This window comes from Camelus bactrianus, chromosome 7 (assembly GCF_048773025.1).
Source record: "Camelus bactrianus isolate YW-2024 breed Bactrian camel chromosome 7, ASM4877302v1, whole genome shotgun sequence".
Classification (NCBI taxonomy): Eukaryota; Metazoa; Chordata; class Mammalia; order Artiodactyla; family Camelidae; genus Camelus; species Camelus bactrianus.
Genome location: NC_133545.1, coordinates 63,847,646 through 63,872,320, shown reverse-complemented (window position 1 = coordinate 63,872,320; position 24,675 = coordinate 63,847,646). Strand labels below are relative to the sequence as shown.

At 36.2% G+C, this 24,675-nt stretch overlaps 1 protein-coding gene across 5 annotated transcripts in view; it reads left to right on the top strand.

Moving 5' to 3' along the window:
• Positions 1-24,675, top strand: part of CDK14 (cyclin dependent kinase 14) — a 610,838-nt gene that overhangs the window by 255,056 nt on the left and 331,107 nt on the right. For all 5 annotated transcript variants that reach the window (XM_045519926.2, XM_045519925.2, XM_010959446.3 and 2 more), the window contains one exon: positions 3,599-3,693. In XM_045519926.2, the coding sequence (XP_045375882.1) occupies positions 3,599-3,693 (95 nt within the window). The remainder of the gene's footprint in view (positions 1-3,598; positions 3,694-24,675) is intronic.

The following is a 24,675-nucleotide window of genomic DNA, read 5'->3' as shown; positions in this document are numbered from 1 at the left end:
AATTTTCCATTAAGTTTTACTTGATGCAACTCAACACATGGTTGGTACTTTACAAGTTTCTTGAAGAAAAAAATAGATGGTCCGTCTTCTTTATTAATTCCTTCGTACTGTGTCTTTTCTTGTTCCTTTTCCAGCTGTTCAAATTATACTTTCAACTTTTCTTCTTTTCTGTTCTGTGTACATATATTCAGATTTGTTATAGATACTAATTTGGCTGCATCCCATTGGTCTTAAAATGTCATATCCTCAGTGCCACATAATTATTTATGAATTTTCAATTTTGATTTTCTTTTTAGCCCATGTGGCTAAACAACTTAAAGGATAAATTTTCCTTTTATCCATAATCTCTCATTTATTGCATTGTGTTCAGAAGAAGTAACTTGAAATGTTTTTGCAGTTTGAATATTGAGATTTTTGGAGGGCTTATCTGGCCATTTTTTGTGAATGTTAAATATATACTTGAAAAGAATATATATTAATATGTATATTAGATTAAGATGTTAATTCTAATATTCAAGACTATGTATCCCTTACTTATTGGTCATCTGCTTGCTCTGTGAGGTCTGAGTGATGTATGTTTATCTCCAGTTATCACTGTGGATTTGATAATTTCTCATTTTATTGCTACCAGCAGTTTGATACACTACAAAACTATGTTGTTGGGCTCATACTAGTTTATGATTATTAAATTGCTTGGTGGATTTTAATGTTCATATTTATAGGATATACTAATTTAATCTATTTGCTGTTTTGTGAATTCTGTCTTGTCTACCATCAATATTGCTGTAATGCATGGGGAAAATTTTTTTTCTACATTTTCTCCATGTTCCTTTATTTTCAGATTTACTTTTGTTTTAATTTTGTCTCTTCTCTCTAGCATGTTGCTAGATTTTCTGTCTTTCCAATCAAAGAACTTTCTGTTAATAAACAGAGTTTTAAAATTTATATTTATTATAATTATTGATATGTTTGGATTTAACTTCCTTCTTATTTTATGCTTTTTTACTTAATATGCTTTCTTATTGCATACCCCTCCATTTCTCTTAACTTCTCATTCCTTACCCTCTTCCCCCTTCTTCCTTGTACTTTTTTTCTTCTATTTCTTCCCTCCTTAATTTGTTTGGAATTTGTACATCTTATTTATTCCAGCAATTACCTTTTAAATGTTAAGAAATACACTAAAACTTATGCATTTGGAGTTAATCAGTATCTGCAGTCTATCCTAAACAATCCAGTAAGTCTCAGCATGCTTTTATTTCTCCTTTTTTATCTTTTCTTGCCTTCCTGCACTTCCCCCATCACTCCAGCTACATCTTATATTGAGATAAAATGGCTGAAAAAAGACAAGGAATATTTTCAAAATGAAAAGGGAAAATGGTTTTGAATATTGGGATTGTCTTTCTTCAGCCATTATTGTCTAAAAAATATTTTGCTTGTTGAATAATGTTTCCGTTTAGATGCTACCTCTCCCTAGAGTTTTCTGGGAGGATTATGTTCGAATGTTCAGTTTATTACTTTTTCACCTATGTCCATTCTTTTGTTCACTGCCTATGCATGTTTTTTCCGCTGATTAAATACTTAATCTGTAAATAACCATTATATTTCTTTTTCAAGGTTGTGATATATTCTTAAATCTCTCTGAAGCACTGGCTATTTTTATTAAAAGTTATTCTTACCTTTGCAGTGTCAGCTCTCTTATCAGGGTTTAGCTTATTTGCCTATTGAATTTTATGCTTTCTTTTCTGAAATGATTTGTGATTTTTGCTTGCATACTCATTTTTGTATTTGAGAATTGCTATCAGCTTATTCTGTTTTCTATAAGTTGTCTCTAGTGATTATGTGCCCAAGAATTAAAATTTGGGCATGGGGGATGTCATCCTTTTTCTAGATATTGGCAACTTTAGTCCTTGCTCTCTCCTGCTAGCCGGAATACCTACATTCTCAGCTGTCTCCTCTGCAGAATTTCCTGCAGTTTGCTTGGGAGGACACCATGTGCTCAACTGTGTTGATTAGTCTCATATTTACCTGGAGAGTCTTGCTTCTTTTATCTGTACTAGTCTTCTCCTACATGTTAGGACTTTAAGTTCCTTCAGTCTTTTCTCTGAAATTTTGATTTTGTTTACTTTTTATCTTTTAGAATTCCTCAAAGTATCTGATTAGATATTTGCACTCTTTTTTGGTTCCCATCTCTGTTCCTGATTTACTATTTTTGAAAAATATCTTTTCTGTAACTATGTGGCATTTTGGGTGGGAAGGAGGTAAGAAGCATTGCTCAGTTCATCACATAAAATCCTTATAGATTGTGGGAGTCAGATTCATTGTGAGTATGCTGTGTTTTTTGTAAGTGGTGTAAGAGTGCATGGTTAAGAATAGTGTACTATAAACTTTCTGCAAGAATTTCTTTCCCTAAGCTTCTAAAATTGGTTTCTTACAGAGTACCACGATCATTAGTAATGTTTTAATCAATTATAAATTTATTTATAACTGTGATTACATAATCCTTTCAAGGTGTTTTTAATTTCTTATATAATTATCATTTTCTAATATGTTTCAATATTATCCTTTTATAATAACATTTAAATAATAGATAATATATCCCCTGGAGGACAACACTCCCCTTTTCTTGCTTTCTGGTGAAAGTTGGGGTGGAAGTTGAGCACAGCAAGAGTGATGAGACCACTCACTCAAGCCCTTCTGTGGTGTTGATGGGATGTACAGTTTCTTAAGGAAGAGTTATATTGTTGTGGCTAAACCTTAAGGATTGATGTATGTAGACATAGAGTTCCTTTTATGTTAGGACAGAAAAGATACTAACTGAATGACACATCTTTGATTATCTGTTTGCATTATTGTTAAAAGGTATTAGAGGAGTAACTTTAGATGACTGAATTTTGAACAGTCATGATTTACAGCCTGGATTAGGTAGTAAATATTTTCAGCTTTGTTGGCCATACGATCTCTGTGGTAACTACCACTCTCTTGTAGCTTGAAAGTCAGAGGACAGTATGTAAATGAATGAATGTGGCTGCATTCCAGTAAACTTTATGGACACTAAAACTTGATTTTTATATAATTTTCACATGCTATGAAATTACATTCTCCTTTAGATTCTCTCCCCCACCCAATTAAAAAATGTAAAAACCTTTCTAAGTTTATGGGATATACAAAAATAGATGGTGGGCTGGATTTGCCAGCCTCTACTTTAGAAGATTGAATAATAACATGGAAAATATTCATAATATATTGAGTGGGAGAAAAAAGCAGGTTACAAAACAGTATCTATAGTGTAATCACATTTGTGTAAAAAAGCAATCGTCAGCATACAGATAGCACTAGAAGAGATATCACAATATTAATTGTGGTTCCCCGTTGATGATTAGATTATGGGTAAATTTAAACTTCTACACTGTGTTCATTTGCATTTTCTGAGTTTTGTACCCTGAATACTTATTATGTTGTTTTTAAAAATAAACATTCTTATAGCAGAAAAAAGTTATTTAAAAACTGACAGAGAATCTACATTTTCAGCAAAATTGGGTAATTTATTGTTAATTTGTTTGATACAATCTGTCTTGTTTACCCTCTGCTTCATTTTTAGCCAACAAGTCCCAAATTTGGAAAAGCTGACTCATATGAAAAACTGGAAAAACTAGGGGAAGGATCTTATGCTACAGTATACAAAGGGAAAAGCAAGTAAGTTCATTAATTTTTGAATATTTCATGTGTAAAATATACCCACTCTCTCAGTACTAAGTAATAGTATATTTAAAGAATTTTTATTTAACATACAATAGATTTTCCTTCCTCAGGTTTTCTGTCATTATTGTTGTTGTCATTGTTTACCAAGTGTAAAATTCAGTAGAATTGTTTTTTTCTGCGAGCAGTTTTGCAGACTTGTCCAATTTATCTTTTCTGTCCTACCTCTCCCTCAACTTTGTTTTTTATTTCTCTCTTTGGAGTTGGAACCCTCAAATGAGAATTCATTTCCAGGTGAATGATGTGATTAATTTCTCATGGAGGTTTAGCATTTGCTTAAGAATAAGGGTACTGATTTTACAAAGCCAAATGTATTGACCATTCTTGGTGTCTTTTTAAATTGAGCTTTTACTCCATCTTTCAGAAGTCACTTAATTAAACAGACTATAAACACTGTGTTTCTTCCTGTCTGCTTTGGCATCAAGGGGCATATGTTTTCACTTAGAGAAACAACTCTTCCCTTCTTTGTCCTCTTCCCTGCATACTATCCTGGGGTCAAGGCACAGATTTCGATTCCTAAGAAGCTGGTCCTCATGTGTTTCTGATAGGCCTCCTTCGTCTCCCTTAACTGATTAAGAGCACTAAGTTATTGTATTTGGTGGCATGTAGAAACTTTTAATACTCTTTCTGAAATAAGTACAGTAGACAAAAGCCTTATTTTACCTTAGTAACAGTACCAAAGAATGTTGAAAACAAATTTCTAAACTATCCTTGTTGTTGTCTCTTTTAAGTCATTATAAAAGACGTGAAATTCTGATTAATTACTTAGCAATAATTGAATTACTAAGCTAAGTAATTAGATAAAGAGATATACAAGAAAATTCTCTGAAGGATCATTCTAAACATATAATTGGAATTTTTGACTTTGCACTTATTTGGATGATCTTTGGCTTTTCTGGAATATAGTCTTATACCTTTCTTCATGGTTTTCAAGTTAAGAAGATGAAGCAATATTCCTGATAAAGGAAGATATGTAAGGAAATTAAGAAATATTGTAAGTCAAAAATTGTGTGTTAATTTTGAGATCTTAAACATTTGCAAAAAAAGGTCTTTTAAAAAATTTGAATAAGAAATATAAATATGATGGGGATTGGAAAAAAGAACAAAATCTTTGAGGGCTGTTAATGACTTCACTATGTCTCTGGATCATTACGGAACTTCATGGTAATGGCCTAAATGGTTGAATTAATTTCAGTGGTAGGTGTGACCCACATTTTTGTACTTTTTCTTAAGGAAATGTTAAGTACTCTACTATATAAAAATTACTTGTACCTTTAATGTTAATAAGGTGAAGATAACTACACTGGATTAAGCAATTACTTTGTATAAAATGTGGTATATTCATTGTCTCATTGACTCCGTGCAGCATTCTGTAAGATAGGCCCTATTATTATCATCTCTGTTGGACCAGGCATCTTGGTGCTTAGAGAATTTTAGTCACCTGTCCAAGTCCATACAGGTTATTAGTCACAAAGCTTGTTTTGGCTCCTGTCTTTCTGGTTTGAAGCCGTCTTTTCCTAACCATTGTATATACTGCTTCCACCGTATAAGGACTTCCTTGGAAAGACTTGGTTGGTCCTTGTTGAGTCTTCCAGATGGTTCTCCCAGATGCTCTGACTTGTTTAACTGTGAATCAAACAGAAGCAAACATACTATTTCGTTAAAAGGAAATAAACCTGTCACTTTGAAGTGCCTTCCCACCAAAGATGTGCTCAACTGATTTCCAAATTCAAGTTAGTAACTCTATTAAATGCTGAACTTTAAGATTTGATGGCAAAATCTTGAGAGAGAGTTCAAAAATTCTTCATTTACTATGCCTGAATAAAAGAAAGACTGCCTTTAAGTACTTGTGATCTTTGAGAAGGATAGTTCTGGACATTTAAAACTTCTCACTCTAGCAGGTCTCAATGTGTCTTGGCAGCTTTCTCAAGTAGTTTCAAGCCTGCTGGTCACATGTACTATTTAATTTCCTCCAGCTGGAGATGAAAGCCATTGACCACTCACCTGCTTTAGGAGATGACAGGCTGCCTGTGCTTATTTGCTTTATGGTGGCAAGGTCAGGCCAAAGAACAACAGTTACGTGCCATCTAGCAACATCTGAGAGCCAAGTTTGTTTGGTGTGTTGTCTGAAGCCCTACATAATTTAAAGAGTCAACTCAGTGTTGGGATCCTTGTTCCAGTACTCCTCATCACTCTCCCATAGCTGTCTGCATCTCTGCCTCCATCTGTAAACATTATCTTTAGCATCTTTCCCAAGAGCAGCTATCGTTACCTTGAAATAAAGTTGCCCGGCATTTGTAGAGATACCGCTGATGTTTGGCTTCTTAGCATTTTACATACATGTGTTTTGATTTACAGGCGTCAAGGTTGGATTTTGCCATAAATCTCTTTGTATTAGTTTGCCAGGATTTTGAAATGAAGTACAGACTGGTTGGCTTCAACAACAAAATTTTATCATTTCATAGTTCTGGAGGCCAGATCTAAGATCAAAGTGTTGGCAGAATTGGTTCCTTCTGAGGGTTGGTCCTGGAAGGGAGAATCTGTTCCATGTCTCTCTCCTGGCTTCTGTGGCATGCTGGCATCTTTGGCATTCCTGGCTCCTAAATACATCACCCTGATCTCTGCCTTCATGTTCACATGGTGTTCTTTCTCTGTGTATCTGTCTCTACGTCCAAATTTCCCCTTTTTATAAGAACACTAGTCATTTTGGATTAGGGCCCACTGTAATGATCTCATTTTAACTTGATTTTTCCTGTAAAGACCCTATTTCCAAATACGGTCACATCCAGAGATGTGAGGGGTTGACTCTCAATATATCTCTTGGAGGACACAATTAAATCCATAACACTCATTAATTTCAAACCTCAGTAATTTGGCATTGTGTTCATGACTATGTTCTCTTCCTACTTATGGTATGTGCAAATCATCTTTTATTTCATGGTTCAAATAATATAAGCAAAGGATATCTCCTCACCCCCTGCCCCCCCATGAAAAGATTTATGTAATTGTTGACTTTGATACAGTTGCTATTAGCCATTGTTTAGAAACTTGAGGAGAAATAGAAAGCTTTTCATTACTCTTGAGTTCTTATGAGTTTCTTATTCTTATAGGGAGAAGCTGACCGGAGTTCCTGTAGTGTAGCCCCCTTGGTAGTGAGCTTGGCTGTGTAGAATGTGGCTGGTTAACTGTGACCATATTAACATACAACACTCACAAATAAGTTTTCTTACTAAAAAAAAAAAGAAGCTTTGAACTTCCAACATTTTTATAAATGAGTAGAGTTTCGTTTTGTTTTCAAACCAGTGTTCTCCAGCTTCCTAATATTTTCTTTGTGCATGTATGTGTTTATATTTGGGGAAGGGAGGCAGTTTATCACCACTCTGATTACCAGTCTTTATCCTGGTTTGATTCCCTGATAATGTTCTCTTTTCTAAATCCCTGTAACGTGTAATATAGGATAAAAAAAATGCATTGCCTAATACTTTGCATTTTCAAACATGTGGCATTTAAAAATGTCTTTAATTCAACACCTTGAAATCATCTTTTCAGTTTCTCAAGGACTTTGTACAGTAAGAGACTGGTTAACATTTTTTGAGCTTATTCAACTAACGATGAGTGTTTGTCATGTTGTTTTTATGCCATTTCTATGCGGTAGGTGAAAAAGAGGGAACTTAGATATGGATTCTGCCCTCAGGAAACATAATGATCTTGAAGGGAAATGGTCCATATACGTACATAACTCTGCATGAGTTAGAATGTCGTGTCTCTGTATAAGCTAGAATGCAGTAAGAAAGGCCCAGTAAAATAGTGTGGAGTTTCTAAAGGAAGGAGAGAGGATGATGTTAACTAAAGCATTTTAAATATGTTCTCACCAGTGATGACTGATTGATTTAAAAGACCATGAGGCTGTAAATTCAAGCTTCCCTCATCACTGTGTATATTTTTGGAACCTGGTCCTCCAAGAACATATAATGAAATTTTCACTCTTTGTTACCAGATTCTTCACAAAATCTGTTAACGCCCAAGGGCTTTAAAGTAAAAGCAAGCTGATTTATTTTAATTATTGTGCAAATTTTGATTAAGCAGAAGTGTTATGTTTGAATGTTAAGGTGGAGTTGGTGTTAAGCACTATAATTGGGAAGGCTTGGGGGGTTGTTTATGTGGCAGCACCTACAAATGCCTGGCTGTTGCAGGTAAGAGCTGTGAGCACCAGCCACCTCAACTCCCAAACATGTGGGAGCCACATGTCCCTTAGCACACTGGGATCTGCTGGTGGAGCACACCTGAGTCCTCCCCACATGCCTTCGTTTTCCCGGGTTTCCGCACCCTGCCATCAGTGGTGAGAAGCCATAAACTTTTACTCTTGCCTGGGACAGACTCCTCTCTTTTCCTTCCTACTTTATCCAGGGGAGACATGAAGCTGTAGCTGCTTACTTTTGATTTTCTCATACTTCTGGTGTCATTTAGAGAAAGAAAAACCGTGCTCTTGGTTCCACCTCTGGAATTAGAGTATTGGACTAATGCAGACTAAGTCATCCCCCAGATGACCCTGATTTCTGGTCCCCTTTTCTGCTTATCTTCAGTTTCTGTTGAGGTGAAGATGCCAAGGCCTTACTCCTGCGGGAGCCTGGTAAACCAAGAAGCCAGCCCACACTGGTTTGTGCCAGCTGTAAATTGTTATCTCAGAGGTCACTAAGAACAACGGAGGAATTTGCTCACTTTATGTAACATGAGATTGATGTGATTGAAAATGCCAGTCTTCTTTTAGCATTTCATTCTGCCAATTTGTGCTGAATAATTGAACTTGAATTAAACGACCTCATAAATTGAGAGACTATGCCAAACCAAGACTGAACTATACTAAATACATTTCAAAGAGCTCTTCAAAGCCCCAGGAGAAATGGGGAAAAGAAATGCTGTTAATTAAAACAAGCAGTAGCAAGAAGAAAGGCAGCGACCGTTAAGCACCTTTTCGGAATAGGTGAGATTAAAGAGGTGGCTCTTACTGCTGGCCCTGAAGGTCAGCTCCACTGAAACACTATCAGAAGGAGTTTGAAGAATTCTAAAAGTCACACTTACCCAGATGGAAAACTCTGGACTCTGGGTTCACTGACGTTTCAATCTTAAGTGTTGACACCTGGACTGGCATGCTGACTGCCAGTGTCCTGAGAGGTTATCTGCCTACAAACGGGAACTCTGTACAAAAAGGAGGCAAGTCTGATTACATTTTACAGGCTTTGCTGCACTCTCTGTTTTTCATTAGGTGTGCTTGGATTTCTTTTAGACTTTGGATCCATAGGCTTGTCATCACAGCTCACTTCAAAGATCAAGCCTGCAACCACACTGTTAGTCACAGGGTATGAAAATGGCATCATACAATGATAACACAATCAGTGTTAGCTTTGTAATTGAATGCACACATACAGCATTACAGCATGCAACAAGAGAAACTGGATTAAAGACAAAGAGCTAATGGGATGAATGGAATTTGCTCCGTGTGATTTTCAGATCTGGTGCTCCTTGTGTGTAAGATGAAAGTTGGAAAAGTAGAGTTTTTATCCTTACCTAGTCTAAGAAGGATAATAGCCCACCCACCAACATCTGCTAATTTTATTTTCAAAAACCTTGAAAGCTATTCATATTGCAAATGCAGCCCTGACTTCCTTTAGAGGAAGAGTGCAAGGCATCAGAGGCTGGTTCATGGGTACAGCTGGTTTCATTTACCTTGCAGCAGATAAACAGACAATGCCTAATCTTTTTGACCAAAGTGACAGTGAAGATATTGTTTAAGTAAGAAGCCTGATTTCAATTATTAGACCAAACTTTACAGGAATAACTTTCCTATTAGACAATGTTTTAATGTTGGCCTCTGTTAGCCATATTTATTATCAGGATTCTTTGATCCTTTAATTGAAAGACTGTCAAAATAATCAGTGATATTTGCTGTCTTTAAAGTTGTGGTCCAGCTGGTGAAAATGGAGGCATTCTTTGGAGAGTGGAGGACTTTTTTGAAAGAGTTAGTATAGAAATTTCCAATTAGCATAATTCCAGGGCTCCTAGAATCTCTTTCTCATAGTTCAGCCTAAGTGGTTTTTGAGGAACACTAGGAGGAAGACATGATGGTAAGACTGGTTTAGGTTTAAAGCAAACCTACATTCCTGAGTTGCTTCATTATTATTGTCATTCTTTTAGTTTAAACCAGGATAAATTTACTGATATCTGGAGACATTTCTGGTTTCATAACTCGGGGAGCAGTAGGTGTTCCTGGAATCTAGATGCCAGAGATGTTGTGAAATATCATACAAATGAACAGGACAGTCTCCCTCAGTAGAGAATTATTTCACCCAAACTGTCAGTAGTGTGAAAATTGAGAAGCACTGGTGTAGACAAGGAATGCATAGAGGCAGTGCCTATTTAAAAGATCTTTTTCCTTCAGAGATATTTACTAAGCCCTCACTGTTTTCCGTGTACTGGGCCAGGCAAAGAATATGTAATGGTCGACAAAACCGAGTTTCTCTTTCTGTGGACCATGTCATCTAGTGGGGAAGGCAAAAATTAATCAAGAAATTTTAAGATCCATTGTAATTTTAAATTGCATAAAGGAAAAGAGAGCTATGAGAAAGAATTAGGACAGAGAGTGGTAGGTTATATATGTTTGTGTGAGAGAGAGGGGCAAGCAGTGAGTATATCTTGGATGGCTGGACAGTGGAAGCCTTGCTGAAATGGGGACACTTAGATCTGAAGGAGGAGATGTGGCCTACCAAGTAAAGAGCAGGGACAAGAGTATTTCAGGCCACACCCTGAGAGGAGCTTGGTGTCTTCTGCAGACTCAGAAAGCCCCATGTGACTGGGAGTTTGGGGGAAATTGGTATGAACTGAGTTTTGAGAAGCAGGTAAGGCCTTGAGTATCGTCTTAGGAATGTTCTGCTTATATATGACTGCAGAATGAACCACTCCCAAACTCAGAGAGGTCAAACAACAACTATCGTCTATTTTGCTCATGAATCCACATTTGGAAGGGTTGGGCAGGAAGAGTGTGTTTCTGCCCCATATAGTATCAGCTTGACTGGGATGTGAGGGATCCATTTGCCAATGTGGTCTCACATGGCTGGCAAATTGGTGCTGGCTTCTTCACACAGCTTGGGCTTTCTAATAGCATGGTGACTGGATTCTCAGAGCGAACATCTCAAGACATAGAGTATGGGACTGCTGGCTTCAGGTCCAACATGTGAAGAGCTTGGAAGTTGTTGCTCCCATCCTAATAAAGAGAAAAAGCTAGGCGAAATGAAAACCAATTGCTTTTCTTCAGTTCATCAGAGAATGGCGATCACAAGGCAAATCACCATACTAAACTCTGGAGACACAGACACATCCAGATAGACACAGTCAGAATCTCCTTACCTGGAGTAAAAGCTACTGGGGCCATAAACTGGCGGGACACGTAAATGGTAATTTTGATGAATTACTGGAGACTGAGTTTGGACACAGTTAGTGTGAGAGAGAAAACTCATGGGGGCCACAGTCTTAGGAAGGGCCCCACATTTTCTTGGACTTTGCCTCCAGGAACCTCACAAGGCTCTCACAGTGAAAATCATGGAAAGATCCCCTTGTGGCTCTAGCAGAGGAGGGGGAAGATTAATCCTTATAAAATACAGCCAGAGTATTCTCCATCACAAAAGCCTACTCTGCAGGGGTAAATCAGTGCTAGAGCCTTATTCCAGCTGGCGGATGGGAGTTTCTCCCATTCAGCTCTCTCTAGCCTGACTGTGGGTAAACCATGGTTAATAATAGTTAGGGCCTCAAGGAAATAGATTGGAAACACTGCAGTCAGGGAAAGAAATAGGAGTTTAAGGGAGAAAAAGCTGTATCACAGGAGAAACACTTGTGTAGGTCACATCTCCAAGATGCAGAACCACTAAAATAACTTAGGTTTACTCAGAAGATTTTAGAATATTCATATTCTCTCATACTTTACCACCAATCCATCAGGGCTCCAGTGTAATGAGAGTGGATTCCAGCTGAGAGAGTTGCAAGACACAGATTGACTATGAGGTGGAGTACCAAGGGAAGCCTGACGTCAAGAGGAGACAAGAACAGGAACACAAGAATAATTTAAATTGTAGCCAGATTAACATAAATCCTTATGTTTGACTTTGAACAAAAAATTACAAGACACTACGAAAGAAGAGAAAAAAATGCAGCCTGGAAAACAGTCATCACAGACTCAGATATAACACAGAGATTGGTGTTACCAAAGAGGGAATTTAAAGTAACAGTGATTAATATGTTAAGGGCTCTAACAGAAAAAAATAGACAACATGCAAGAAAAGATAGGTAATGTAAATAGAGAAATGAGAACTCTAAAAAAGAATCAAAAGAAGATGAAAATGAAATGCTAGAAAATCAAAAGAAAAAGCTGAAGATGAAAAACTGTAACAGAAATGAAAGATACTTTGATGTGCTCATTAGTAGACTCAACATTGCTGAAGAAAGAATCAGTGAGCTTGAATACAGGTCAGTAGAAACTTCCCAAATTGAAATGCAAAGGAGAAAAAACATACAGAACATCTGAGAACTGGGAAATAATATCAAAAAGTATAACATACATGTAATTGGAATACCGGCAGAGGAAAGAGAGAATGGAGCAGAAGTATTTGAAGTAATAATGGCAGAAACTTTCCAAAATTTTAATAGACACCAAACAACAGATCCATGAAGCTGAGAGCATACCAAGTAGGCTATATATATGGTGTATGTATGTATGTATGTGTGTGTGTGTGTGTGTGTGTGTGTGTGTATATACATAGAGAGAGAGAGTCATTTCTTGGAACCTTCAGGGGATTGGTTCCAGGACCAGAGAGCTTGTAGAATTTTCAATCAAGGTTGGTTGAACTTGAAGTTGTTGAACCCATGGATACAGAGGGCTGATGCTGTGTGTGTGTGTGTGTGTGTGTGTGTGTGTGTGTGTGTCTGTGTCTGTGTCTGTGTATGTATGCATGATGTATATGTACTTGTGTGTATATATGTATATATGCAAAACCCAAAAAACAAACAAACCCCTGCAGTTTGGTATCATATTCAAATTACAGACATACAGAGACAAAGAAAATCTTGAATGAAGCTAGAGGAAAAAATACTTTACCTATAGAGGAGCAAGGATAAAAATTACATCAGACTTCTTATCAGAAACCTGCATGCGAGAAGAGAGTGGAGCGACATACTTAAAGAAAATACTGAAAAAATTCATCAACCTAGAATTCTGTATCCAATAAGTATCTTTCAAAAAGGTCAAGGAGAAATAAAAACTTTCTCAAACAAAAACTGAGGGAATTCATTGCTGGTAGACTTGTCCTGTAAAAAAAATGTTTAAAAAGTTCTTCAGGCAAAAGTAAAATGATACAGATCAGTAACGTGAATCTATATAAAGAAGAGTGTCAGAGAAGGAATAAACAAAATTAAAATAAAGTCTTTCATTTTTCTTCATAGTTGATCTGAAAGTGAACTGCTTATTTAAACCAATAATGGTAGCGATGTACTGAGTGATTATAACATATAGAGTAAAATGAGTGACAGCAATATCACAAGGGGTGGATGGTTGAAATTGAGAATGCTCTGTTATAAGGTACCTGTGCTACGTTACAGTGTTATTTGAAAGTAGACTTAGGTTAGTTAGAAATGTATTGTGTAACTCACAGATAACCACTACAAAATTTTTAAAAATTATTTTTGATTCACTAAGAGGATATAAAATGGAATCATATAAAATGCTCAATTAAAATCAGAGGGGGGAGAAAAAGAAGAGGAGAGAAGACAAATACAATGAATAGAAAATAGTTACAAACAGGATAGATATTAATACACTTATATGAAAATCAATTAGAATGTAATTGGTCTAAATACACCAATTAAAAGACAGAGATTGTCAGAGTGGATAAAAAACGACTCAACTATATGTTGTTTACCTAAAACATACCTTTAATATAAAGGGCCTTATGTACTGGCTTGCCTAGAACAATCCTGGTTTATGTTTGTTGTCTTTGTGGAATTATTAATAGTGCTTCTTTTTTTACTAATTAATTGTTTTTACTATTTAATGTCCCCATTTGGATGATAAACTGTATGATCACTGTCCTTTTATACTGCTTTATTCTTCTAGAAACTTGATAAAACATTTTGCCAAAAAATGAAATTTGATTAAAATATTTTATTGTAAACTCCAGTTGAGGATTTAGAAGCATTAATTGCAGTGAACCTTTGGGAGCTTTTTTGAGTTTTTTTGTGATTGTCATTGAACCTCTAATGCAGATTTGTCAATTAATTTAAGAAGTTTCATGGCTGGTTAATGAGTTTTAGGTACAGCACATGCTCTTGGACAGCAAAGTATGGAAACTGGACTTAACGATTTTTGTGAAATAGTGGCTAATCAGTCTAAAATTCAAAAGACTTTACACAGATCCCTTACTACTCATGACATAAATAATAGGCTCAGAGTAATTCAAGGTAGGGGAAATAATGGAAATTCAAAACATGAGTTAATGAGTAAGTTAGGCCTTGGGTGAAATCAGGAGCTTTTAGAGCTCCAAGCTGGTAGATTGTCATGCCACATAAGTTTTAGTCAGATGCTTGCAGTCTATTTAGCACTGATGCATACAAAAGGAGGCTGCTATATCATTAGGAGCAATTATAATAATGGAGAGATGGCATGTACTTGAAAATTTAGAACTACAAATTGTACAGAGTCATCAAGTGCAGAACTGGATCGTAGACACTGTTGATTTGGGGTGATTTTTAAGGAATACGAGATCTAGAAGGCCAGGATGAAAAGGGAAGGCTTTGGAAAAAAGGAGTAGGGCTTGATCTGATTCTATCCCTAAGTATGCTTGGTCGCCCTGGAAGTTCAACTTCAGGCTTTCCTTTGTTGCCCCATCATGATGAACTGAAGAGTGATATCCACCTCTGTCACTAGAATCTGAAAATGGAAACAATAATACGAACTCGGTGGCTTTTATGCAGAAAAATATCCGAGCTCAGAAAAGTCTCAGACAGAAAGGAGATTATTTTAAAGATCTCAGGCATGAGACATTTTTCATGCTTAACGGTTGTTTCCAAGCAGATATGCACACCCTTCCTTCTAGGATTGAAGGAAACAGACATGTATTTCCCTGTATAAACAAATTCTTTGAAAATGAAAAGATAATGCTGTCTCTAGTTCAAAATGGTCTCCTTGGGATTGCTGTTTGTAACTATCTCTGTTTTCAGGGATTTAAATCAGTGATCCTACGGATCCAGCAGCATTGACTGAGCTGAGGGAAAAATGGTAAACACTAGGAACTTTGGTTAACAGTTGAAAGCCCCGTTGTAACTCAACAGAGAGTAAGATAGATGTCATTCCTAATTGGCCTGATGGGTGAGATAAGAGTGAATTCTGAAGCAGTTTAGCAGGCAGCACAGGTACCGACAGACAAAAAAGTCCCCTGAGGAAGCAGAAAAGGAACCAGAGGCTTTTGTTGTGTGTCTGATCAAACCTCTTAGGAGAGAGAAGAGGGAAATGGAAATACCGGGAAACCAAATAAATGTTACAAACGAGGCCAATTGGGGATCCCAGAGGAAGCTGCATTCCTAATGAGAAGGCAATGGACTAAGTTAAGCAGAGCGACACTTTTTTTTTTTTTTTCAATTCATGTCCTGGGAAAAGTTTTAATGTTTAAACTCTGGAGAAGTTGAGTGCACCTGGGACTGTGCCCAAAGTAAAGCATGGAGGGTTATTAAATTAAAGTAGACTATACCACATCTCTGAGTGGCATAGAAGAGATGAAATAATAGAACACCAATAGTTAGAACGTTAGACAAAGGAAGAACCAAAGTATACGAGAGGGATTGCCCAGAGGGAGAGCAAGAAAACCAGCCAAGCACCAGGGAAGGAAGAGTTATGGAAAAGATTGGATGATGGTGCAAATATTCAGCAAGTCAAATTAGATAGTCCTGAAAGAATCCGTTACATTTGCAATTAGGGAGGTTTTTTTCATAACTATGTATAGGGAACTGGTGGGGACAGAGACTAAATTGCTTTGGATTGAAGAGAGAAAGGGGAAAAATGGAGGCTGAAATGCAAGTTATTCTTTTGAGGAGTGAGGTAGGGAAGGAGAGGAGAATAAGAAGAAAGGGTAAAAATAGTAGTGTTTTTTTTTTTTTGGCTTTAAATTGAATGGGAAGGAATTGAGTATGAGTATAGACGATAACAAAGGAGTCAGTGAGAAAGGAGAGAGAAAATGATTAAGGAAACACTTAAAATGTATTCTTGATGAAGAAATTTGAGGAGCTCTGTTTCCTCTGTCTCTTGAACTTTATTCCATATGTCCCTGATAAATGGTCTCCCCTTTCTTCTTCTGATAAGACATAGATCTGAAATAGTTGCTTTTATTGCCAACTTCATCTCATTTAGGACTTAGACCTACGAGAAAATTTTCCTTCTTAGATATCTCATCTTTTTATTTATTATTGAATTTACTATGTAACACATTGATTTCTCTTCTCAGCCAATTTTTCCTCATTGATACTATTGTAATTTTTAAATAACATCTATTTTTGTGAATCTTTTCTCTCTCAGTGCTTTCTCTTTGTAATTAGGCTCATGAAATAAGGATGGTATTTATTGAACAACTGGGTTAAGGTTCATTTTCTCACCTATGAAAATAGTGCTTATAATGGATTTGATTTCACATAGCTGTGACGAATACATGTGAATGACTCCATTTGGAGTGTTTAGAACCATGTCTCTCATGTTAAATGAATGTCAATTATTGCTTTTTTCTTTATTTCTTTTAATAATCCTAGAAAAGCTTTGAAATGAGATTATTTCCCTCATTTTACAGATACAGAAACCGAGGCCCATAAAGTTTGAGTAACTTGTCCACGATCATACAGCTAAGTGTGTGTGCAGAGGTTCAGGATTCAGACCCATTCAGTCCAACTCCACAGCTGAATTCTTAATTTTTACCTCCTTTTATTTTTTGGGGGGAAATTTTGCAGTCCGCTCTCAAACTCTATGCTTACTCTACGCTTCATTAATGATTAACTCTAGGTGTTCATAGCCAGTTTTCCCCGTGATTCTCACATCTCCTCTCTGTTCCGGTGTTGTAATTTCCCTTTAGTCACGTATCATCCACGTTCTCCACTATTGTGGGCAACTCCACAGTGACATCATAGCTGTTTTCCCCCTTATTTCTCCCAAGTGATTTGTGGCTTTCCATAGAGTAGATGCCTGCGTGAAATAAAACACTCACTGCTCTCTTTTCTTTTTCTATTGGATGCACTTAATTTGGACAAGGTTTCCATTCTGTTGCTGCCTTCTCATTGTGGACTTTGGCCCTGGATTTGATGGCACCCATTTCACTTACTACTTTTTTTTCTTTTCTTTTTTTTTTTTTGTCCTATTCATATGGCAAACATAACTTCTGATCTGCCAGGACCTTTACAACCCCTTTATCCTTCTCATAAATAATGTTGGGACTACTATTCTAGTAAGAATTGTACATTACCAAAATAAAATTCTTTCACGTAGGTTGTTGAGTAAATCAGAAACTCAGCACCCTTCAACCCTCACTTAAAGTATATTCTGAGCAGTAGCTGTGAATGTAGTTAAGCATTCAAAATTGAATTGAGGAGAAAATGATTCTCTCTGTTATGTCCTTTGAAAGTCTTGCTAAATTTTCATGGTCCTTGTTCTTGTTTTTAGTCACTTCATTAAGTGAGTTTTTGTCTAAGCAGGTACATTTATATTGTTTGTATGTGTTTATTCATGCAAACTTTCCGATGGCTTGATTAAATTGTAAATCATTTTTGTGATGGTTGATGTGATCTGAACTAATTTACCATTGACCCGTCTGTTAAAAAAGAGGCTTGTTTAATTAATAAGACCTGGAGAGAACAATTGTAGTTAAGGTTATTTGGTCTAATAAACATGGTTCTGTGGATGATGCTTCATCACAAATGCAATTATGGAAGCTGACATAAGACCTCTTATGTAGAGACAGTGTCAGTAGCTGCTTAGTAATCAGCCTGTATAATTATATTTTTCCTTTCTACTTGTCAAAAACTTTCCCTTTTATTTTATATATATATACGTGTAACATATGAATAGACATATTTCTATATATGTGTATATATGAAAAAGAAAACACAAAGAGGTAGCAGGGATTGTCTTTGAAAGTTAGAGAAAGTAGAATTGACAAGTTGAAAGATGGGTGTAAATGTATACCCCTGAGTAGTCACATTGCTGCACTGAAAACCTGGTGTCTCAACTTCTCATCTGTCACTTTCTTACTGTACTTCAGAGTTGGAGCCATTCCATCTATCCGAAATGAGTAGATCTCTCTGGTTTTTCAAATCTCCTGTATAATTCAGTCATACTTTCTCCTTAGTCACTCAGAATGGGTGAATATGCTATAAGCATAATGATTGGATGCTCATTTGATACATGATTAATCATGTTCTCTCAACTTTCTGAAGTTCATAATCTGAATCCAGTTGACTAATTAGTGGTCTGGATTTTTAACATCATGGTTAAAAGAAAGAATATAAGAGATATATTTTTCTTCAAGCATTTGTGTATTTAAAAAAAAAGAAACAAGGAAAGGTAATCCTATGTTATAACCAGACAAAGTTGTTTATCTACCATGGATACAGGACATAAGTTTTATAGTGTCCATTTTTATTGTAATTTTTATATAGCTTCATTCCATTTTTTTTTAACAAGAAAGAGTAAAAATCTTAGAAAAGAGGAAAATGGTAGACAATTACTAAGTCAATAAATATCTGCAGATGTTTGACAGAAAGATTTAGATATACGTATATAGTTTTCTAATTTACAGATACACTATTTTAAAAAACTCATTATCATCATTATCAGGTATCAGAGTACACTAGCTAAAGTCACATTCATTTTCTGGGCTAGGATTTGTAAATAAGGTGCTGTTGTGGAAGAATTCCTCAACTGGATGACTGCTGATGATTTCCCATCTGCTGCAGTTGGAAAAGAGTCATGGCAGTTGTATTCATCCCTCATTTTAGGTGAAAACCCAGCAGGTAGTTAATTGCTCTTAAGTATATGTTGCCCCTGAAGTCAGGGACTTTACTTCTCTTGCGCTTATCTTGAACTTAAATGAAAATCATATTGGAAAGCTTTCTATTAATGACTGAGAAGATTGACACACACAAAGGAGAGACAGTTAGGAAAGCTGAGCCTAGGGATTTCTTAGTTAAAGAAATTGTTTTATCAGGGACAGCTGATGTAACCTGTCCTATCTGTAGCTGTTTACTGGTTTAGTCCTTGTTTGAGACAGACCTCATTCCTTCAGGCATGCAGTATTATTGAAGCCAGACTCCACAAAAGCCATAAAACACAGTTCCTCCTCAAAGTAGCTAAATTATGTCATCTCACTGAGTGGAAGTTAGATTTCTTATTAGAACTTTGGTGGCCAAGCTTTAACATTACTGAATTGTCTCTTAAGACCTTGTCAGTTTTCCCTACTTTGCTGCACTAAACCTGGGAAACCAGATTGCTCTGTAGAAAGAGGATGCTAATGTCCTGTTTGATGGTGATAAACACACATGTTATTGCTTGGACAGCCCTGGAAGTAATTTAATTGCGTTTAACAAATTGTATATTCAGCTTTCTTTGTCATTACAATAAAGATTTGCCACCAGATATTTTATAGTTATGTCTGTATGTGTAATTACAGTATTTAAATCTAGGAAATTTATAAATATTTAGTGTGTTTTAATTTATATTTATAAATATGTTTATTTTATAGTCTTTTAATCTATATTTGTATCATGGAGGTATATGTAGTAGATTTAGTAAAAGTCTACTTTAGTAGACTTTAGTAAGCTCAGTTAATTTACCTTTATTTTTTAGGAATAAAAATATATATTTAACTTCAAAAGAACATTGTTGATATATTAGCTTTTGCTTCATTCAAGCTGTACCCTAAAAAGATGTAGCAGGTAATGAAAATACTGGTGTTTAACAAGATCAAGTATCTAATTACTTTACTGGATCAATTTTGTAGTGGACCTGGCATCAAAATCTCTTTCGAGTCTGCTTTTCTCTCCCTATGGCCTACTGCTCCCCTGGTTTTTACTCTCTGTTCTTTAAATGAGCCTCCCCCCTGTCCCTTCTGCAGCTTTGTTTGTGATAGACCCTTCCATGCATGTGCCTTGACTCTCAATTTTACATATCCACGTCCTATCCCATCTTCAAGTCCCACTCATACTGTGAAACTTTCCTGGCTTCTGACAAGACACTGTCTTTGACTAAACTTCAGTTATATTCCTCTAAGTCCTCTTCTTGACTCGGCCTTGATTTTGCCACCCCCTCCCCCCATCCCCAATCCTGTCCTTGCCAGGCCTGCATAGCTCAGTTTTAGTAAGAATCCTGCTAAGTCAATTTATAGGAAATCCTCCCACCTTTGATACCTGATTGCTTAATCTGCCTTCAGCAGGAATCTTGTTAGATCAGTTTATCAAGAATCCGCCCTACTCTTGATGTCTCCTCTTAGTACTTTTCCACCCACCAGTGAACCTCTAACCTGCTCCCTGACTATAAATTTCCACTTGTTCTTGTTATACTCAGAGTTGAGCCCTATCTCATTCTCCACTATTGTAATAGTCTTGAATAAAATTGTACTGTTTTAACAAATGTCAGAATAATTTCTTCTTTTTCACGGTTCATTTACTGCCTTGTTAGAGTCCCCTTTACCTCCTCACATGTATGTAACGTATTCTCTTACGTGTATACCTTATTCTTCACCAGCTGTTACAATGCTATTAATAGTTGCTTAATACACGTTAATTATGTAATGATTGGGGAAAATGTTTAGGAATACTCTGATCAGGCTCTTTAAGTGTGAGAAGACTTTAACATGTGGCCCTTGGGAGTAGAGATTTGTAGTCAGAACATATGAAGTTCTTTCTTCAACTACACATTTGATTACATGGGTCTCAGTTCTTCTGGGTCTAGGATCATGTATCTGGGTTCAAAGCATAAAATCTGCTAGAATGTCTATCCTGGAGATGTTTTGAGTGCTGTTTCCTATCATTGGGTTGAAGTACCCCTGGAAGACTGAACTCCAGCCAGGCCAGCTCAGAGGAGCTGTGCCCCATAGGTCCTTCCGCTATGCAACTGTCAGTCCTAAACACTGTGTGCCCAGTCAGGCCTCTGTTGCTTAGCTAGCAGGATTGCTGTCACCGATAAATCAAAATACAGGAGTCATGAGATTTTATGGAAGAAAGGAGTACTTGGGACAGTTTTTTCAAAAAGGAAAGTTTGAGCTTGTTTGAACTTGAGTCTTCTTGGGTTCTTATTTCAGTCCATCCAGTAAAAGAATATATTGTTAAACCACAGTAAAAAAAAGTGAATGACCAAATAAGGTCGGATAGCATTAAAAAAATAATCTACACGTAGGAAAAAAAGTCTAGAAGATGCATTGCATATGTTGAAGAATTTACCTCTGAAGAGTGGGATTATTATTGATATAAACAATATTTTTTCTGTATTTTCCAACTACTCTGCCGTAAACATGCATTACTTTTGTAATTAGGGTAAGACTTATTAAGGCCATTCTAAAAGATACTGATTTATTTCGAGGTTGGTGAAACATTATTAGAAACCACAAAGAATAATGACATTTCTATGAGAGTAAGTAATCATAAGTGTCTTAAAAAAAATACTGGTGTAAGGTGAGTGCCTCTGTCGAATGAAGGAGGAGTATGAGGGTGTGGACCATACACCTTTCTTCCGCAGTTCACACCCTAATTATTGCTACCCCACAGAGAATTTATGAGTATGGGTAGTGAAGTCCAATCTCCTACGTCCAAGTTGTGAAGCTGCTGCTTCAAGTTGTGTGATTGAGAACTGTGCCTTGGTTTCTTTATAAGGTGGAGATAGCAATAATGTCTCCCATACAGAGGTGCTATAGGGATCAAATTAGTGTAAATAAAGTCCTTGTCCCAGGGTCTGCCACACCGTAGGTGCCTTAACAATAGGGGTATTTAACATGAGTTCTGTTTTTGAGTTTAAGACAACTATCTTGATTTTAACCTTCCTAGCTGTGTATAAAGTCATTTCATTCCAAATCTGGCTGGCTGGTTTATACTCTGGCTGTATTGCTAGGGTTTGGAAGTAATACTAGCATAGATCTTATCATACAAAATACATATAATTTTTTATAAAGGTCTTTCTTTATGTAATCAGCTCTTTAGTAATGTGTGAATTAATTTAAACCCTGATCTTCAACATGTGTAGGTAAGTTTTTTTGTTGTTTTTTTTTTCAGGAGGGGAGGTAATTAGGTTGGTTTGTTTGTGTGTTAATTGGATTTAGAATTGAACCCAAGACCCTGTGCATGCTAAGCATGCACTCTGCCACTTGAACTATACCCTCCCCAACATGTGTAAGTAGATTTTTTTTTGACTTGATAGTTAATTGAATTATTTTTCACTTTGCACTCTACTTGTCCATAAAACAGTTCACTTTAGTGTCACTTTTATTTTTAGGAGGATAGTCTTTCAGATTTAGGTAATTCATCCAACCCTTTTTGTCATAAAAGACTTAAATCTAACTAGATACATTTGGCTTTGCTTGATTTTTTTAAATTTCATTTGAAAGATATTTAACAATGACATATTTTCTGTAATTATGAAAGTACATTTTAATTGGAGCAAACAAAAATCACTCATAATGCTCTTGACTTGATGTAGATTTTCTAGTCCTTTAACTAAGCTATTATGTATTTATAATAATTTTCTTTGTGGGTTCTTCATGGGCCTTTGCAGCCAAAAAAAAAAAAAAAAAGAAAACACTTGCTGGCTATCCTGTTTGTAACATAAACCCAAGGTACGGTGTATGGTGTATTGTGGGATGTGTGTGTGTGTGTGTGTGTGTCTGTCTCTCTGTCTTCATTAGACTGGGAGAATGGGTTTAGAATAGTCTGAACTCTGAATACCCCTGCCTTGATGGCTCTCCTGGGCTGCTTTAATTGTTTTATCCGGCTGTTCCAAACTTCACTTAATTTCATAAGATTGTTTGAATGGAGATGCCAGATCTTTGTGGTTAACACTACTTGGCAGGGAGTATTTGGGGACACCCCAGAGCCTCTTGGTGACTCAGTGACGTGTTTTTTGGTGCATCTCATTTAACTTCTTTGGAGATGCTTTCTTCCTGAGAGTGGAAGCTTGATCTCTTTCTCAGGATGCTGAATAAGTATGTCTCCACTAGAGGAAGGGGAACATTTACGACTCTGCTAGAGAAATGGGAACATCATGCTTTAAACATACCTCAGAACCAGGAAACTTGAAATTCTGTAAGGGTGAGCATCAAGCTTTATCGTCTTTTCTTCAATACCAGCTCATGTAATGGCTCACTGTGATTGTAATGCTGTAGTTATTAGACTTTTTAAAAAGAAACTTATGAATGTGTGGATTTCTTTAGATGTAGTACAAGGTATAGTATGGAGTACAAATTAGTCACCAAATAATAGGTAATCCAAGGTAGGGGAAAATTATCATTAAGATGTATTTCCATTTATTTTTTGCTTTTTTAAATCATTTTTTTTATGGGAGAAAAAAGTTACTGAAAATAAAAATCTATTTGAAGTGGCAACTTGACCTCAGAAGAAGAAAATTTGATTTCTCTAGAAATGTAAAATGCAGTCTTTCCAAAGATCTCAGTAATATGTTTCCCCAGACAAGTATGCTTGAAGGTGAGACTAGAGAAAAATGAAACAAAATCAAAAAACCCTACTTCTTTTTTCTTTCTTTACCTTCACAACATCCCTTAATTCTTAGTTTTCAGCACATATGAATGCATATGGGTGTTGTATGTTCAGGGATACGGATTGTTGTATGTACATTGCAGATAAAAATTTATAGAACTAATTAACAAAGTAATCTTCAAGTCTCTCTATGTGTGAAAAATTAGTCTCTAAAAACTCCTTAAAATGAACTACATTTTACTTTTTGTGAAGCCCTCCCATCTCATCAGATAAATATAGTCCTTCTCTAGTAATTTCAGGAGTAGTGTAACTGTCTTTCTGGGCATCTTTTCCATGCTTTGTGCTTTCTCTTGATTAGTTAGCAATTCTTCCATTCCTTGTTACTTTTTTTTTTTTTTTTAAAGAAACCCACCTTTCATCACGGTGCATTTTAGTTGCTTGATACTGTTTTATTTCTTCTTTGGCTGGTAATCTCCTCAAGGGCTGTATACATGTGACTTTTGTTCTCCCAAGAATGGTCCCTTACCCCCGGAGATATCACAGAAGAATACCAAGAAGTGTACAATCTATTGCCCTAAAACACTTGAAGGTTAATGTATCAACATAGATGATAAGTGCCTCTCAAAAGCAAACAAACATCAGACCAGATAACCACAATTCGATCCAACTCTGTGAGGGAAGGAGAGGAAGCATCAGAAACTTAGGAAAAGCTCAGGTTTGAAGTTTACACACAAAAGATGCTGTTGGCACATACTAACTAATACATATAAAATAAACAGGTTTATACTGTATAGCACAGGGAACCATATTCAATATCTTGTAACCTATGGTGAAAAAGAATATGAGAACAAATGTATGTATGTTGCTATGTGACTGAAGTATTGTGCTGTACACCAGAAATTGACACAACATTGTAAACTGACTGTACTTCAATAAAAATAAAAATTAAAAAAGTTGCTATTGAGGTAGAAACAAGTACAATCATTCACCTGTTTTGCTTATATCATTGCTACCAAGGAGAGTCAACTTCTAGCACCAAAGTGCAGAGCAAACATAGGAATGAATTAAATTATTATATGCCTTAGGAAGTTTGCTGGTACTATGCTGTTTCATAGAATTTTAAAGAAATTAGAAGTTGAGATTGTCCCA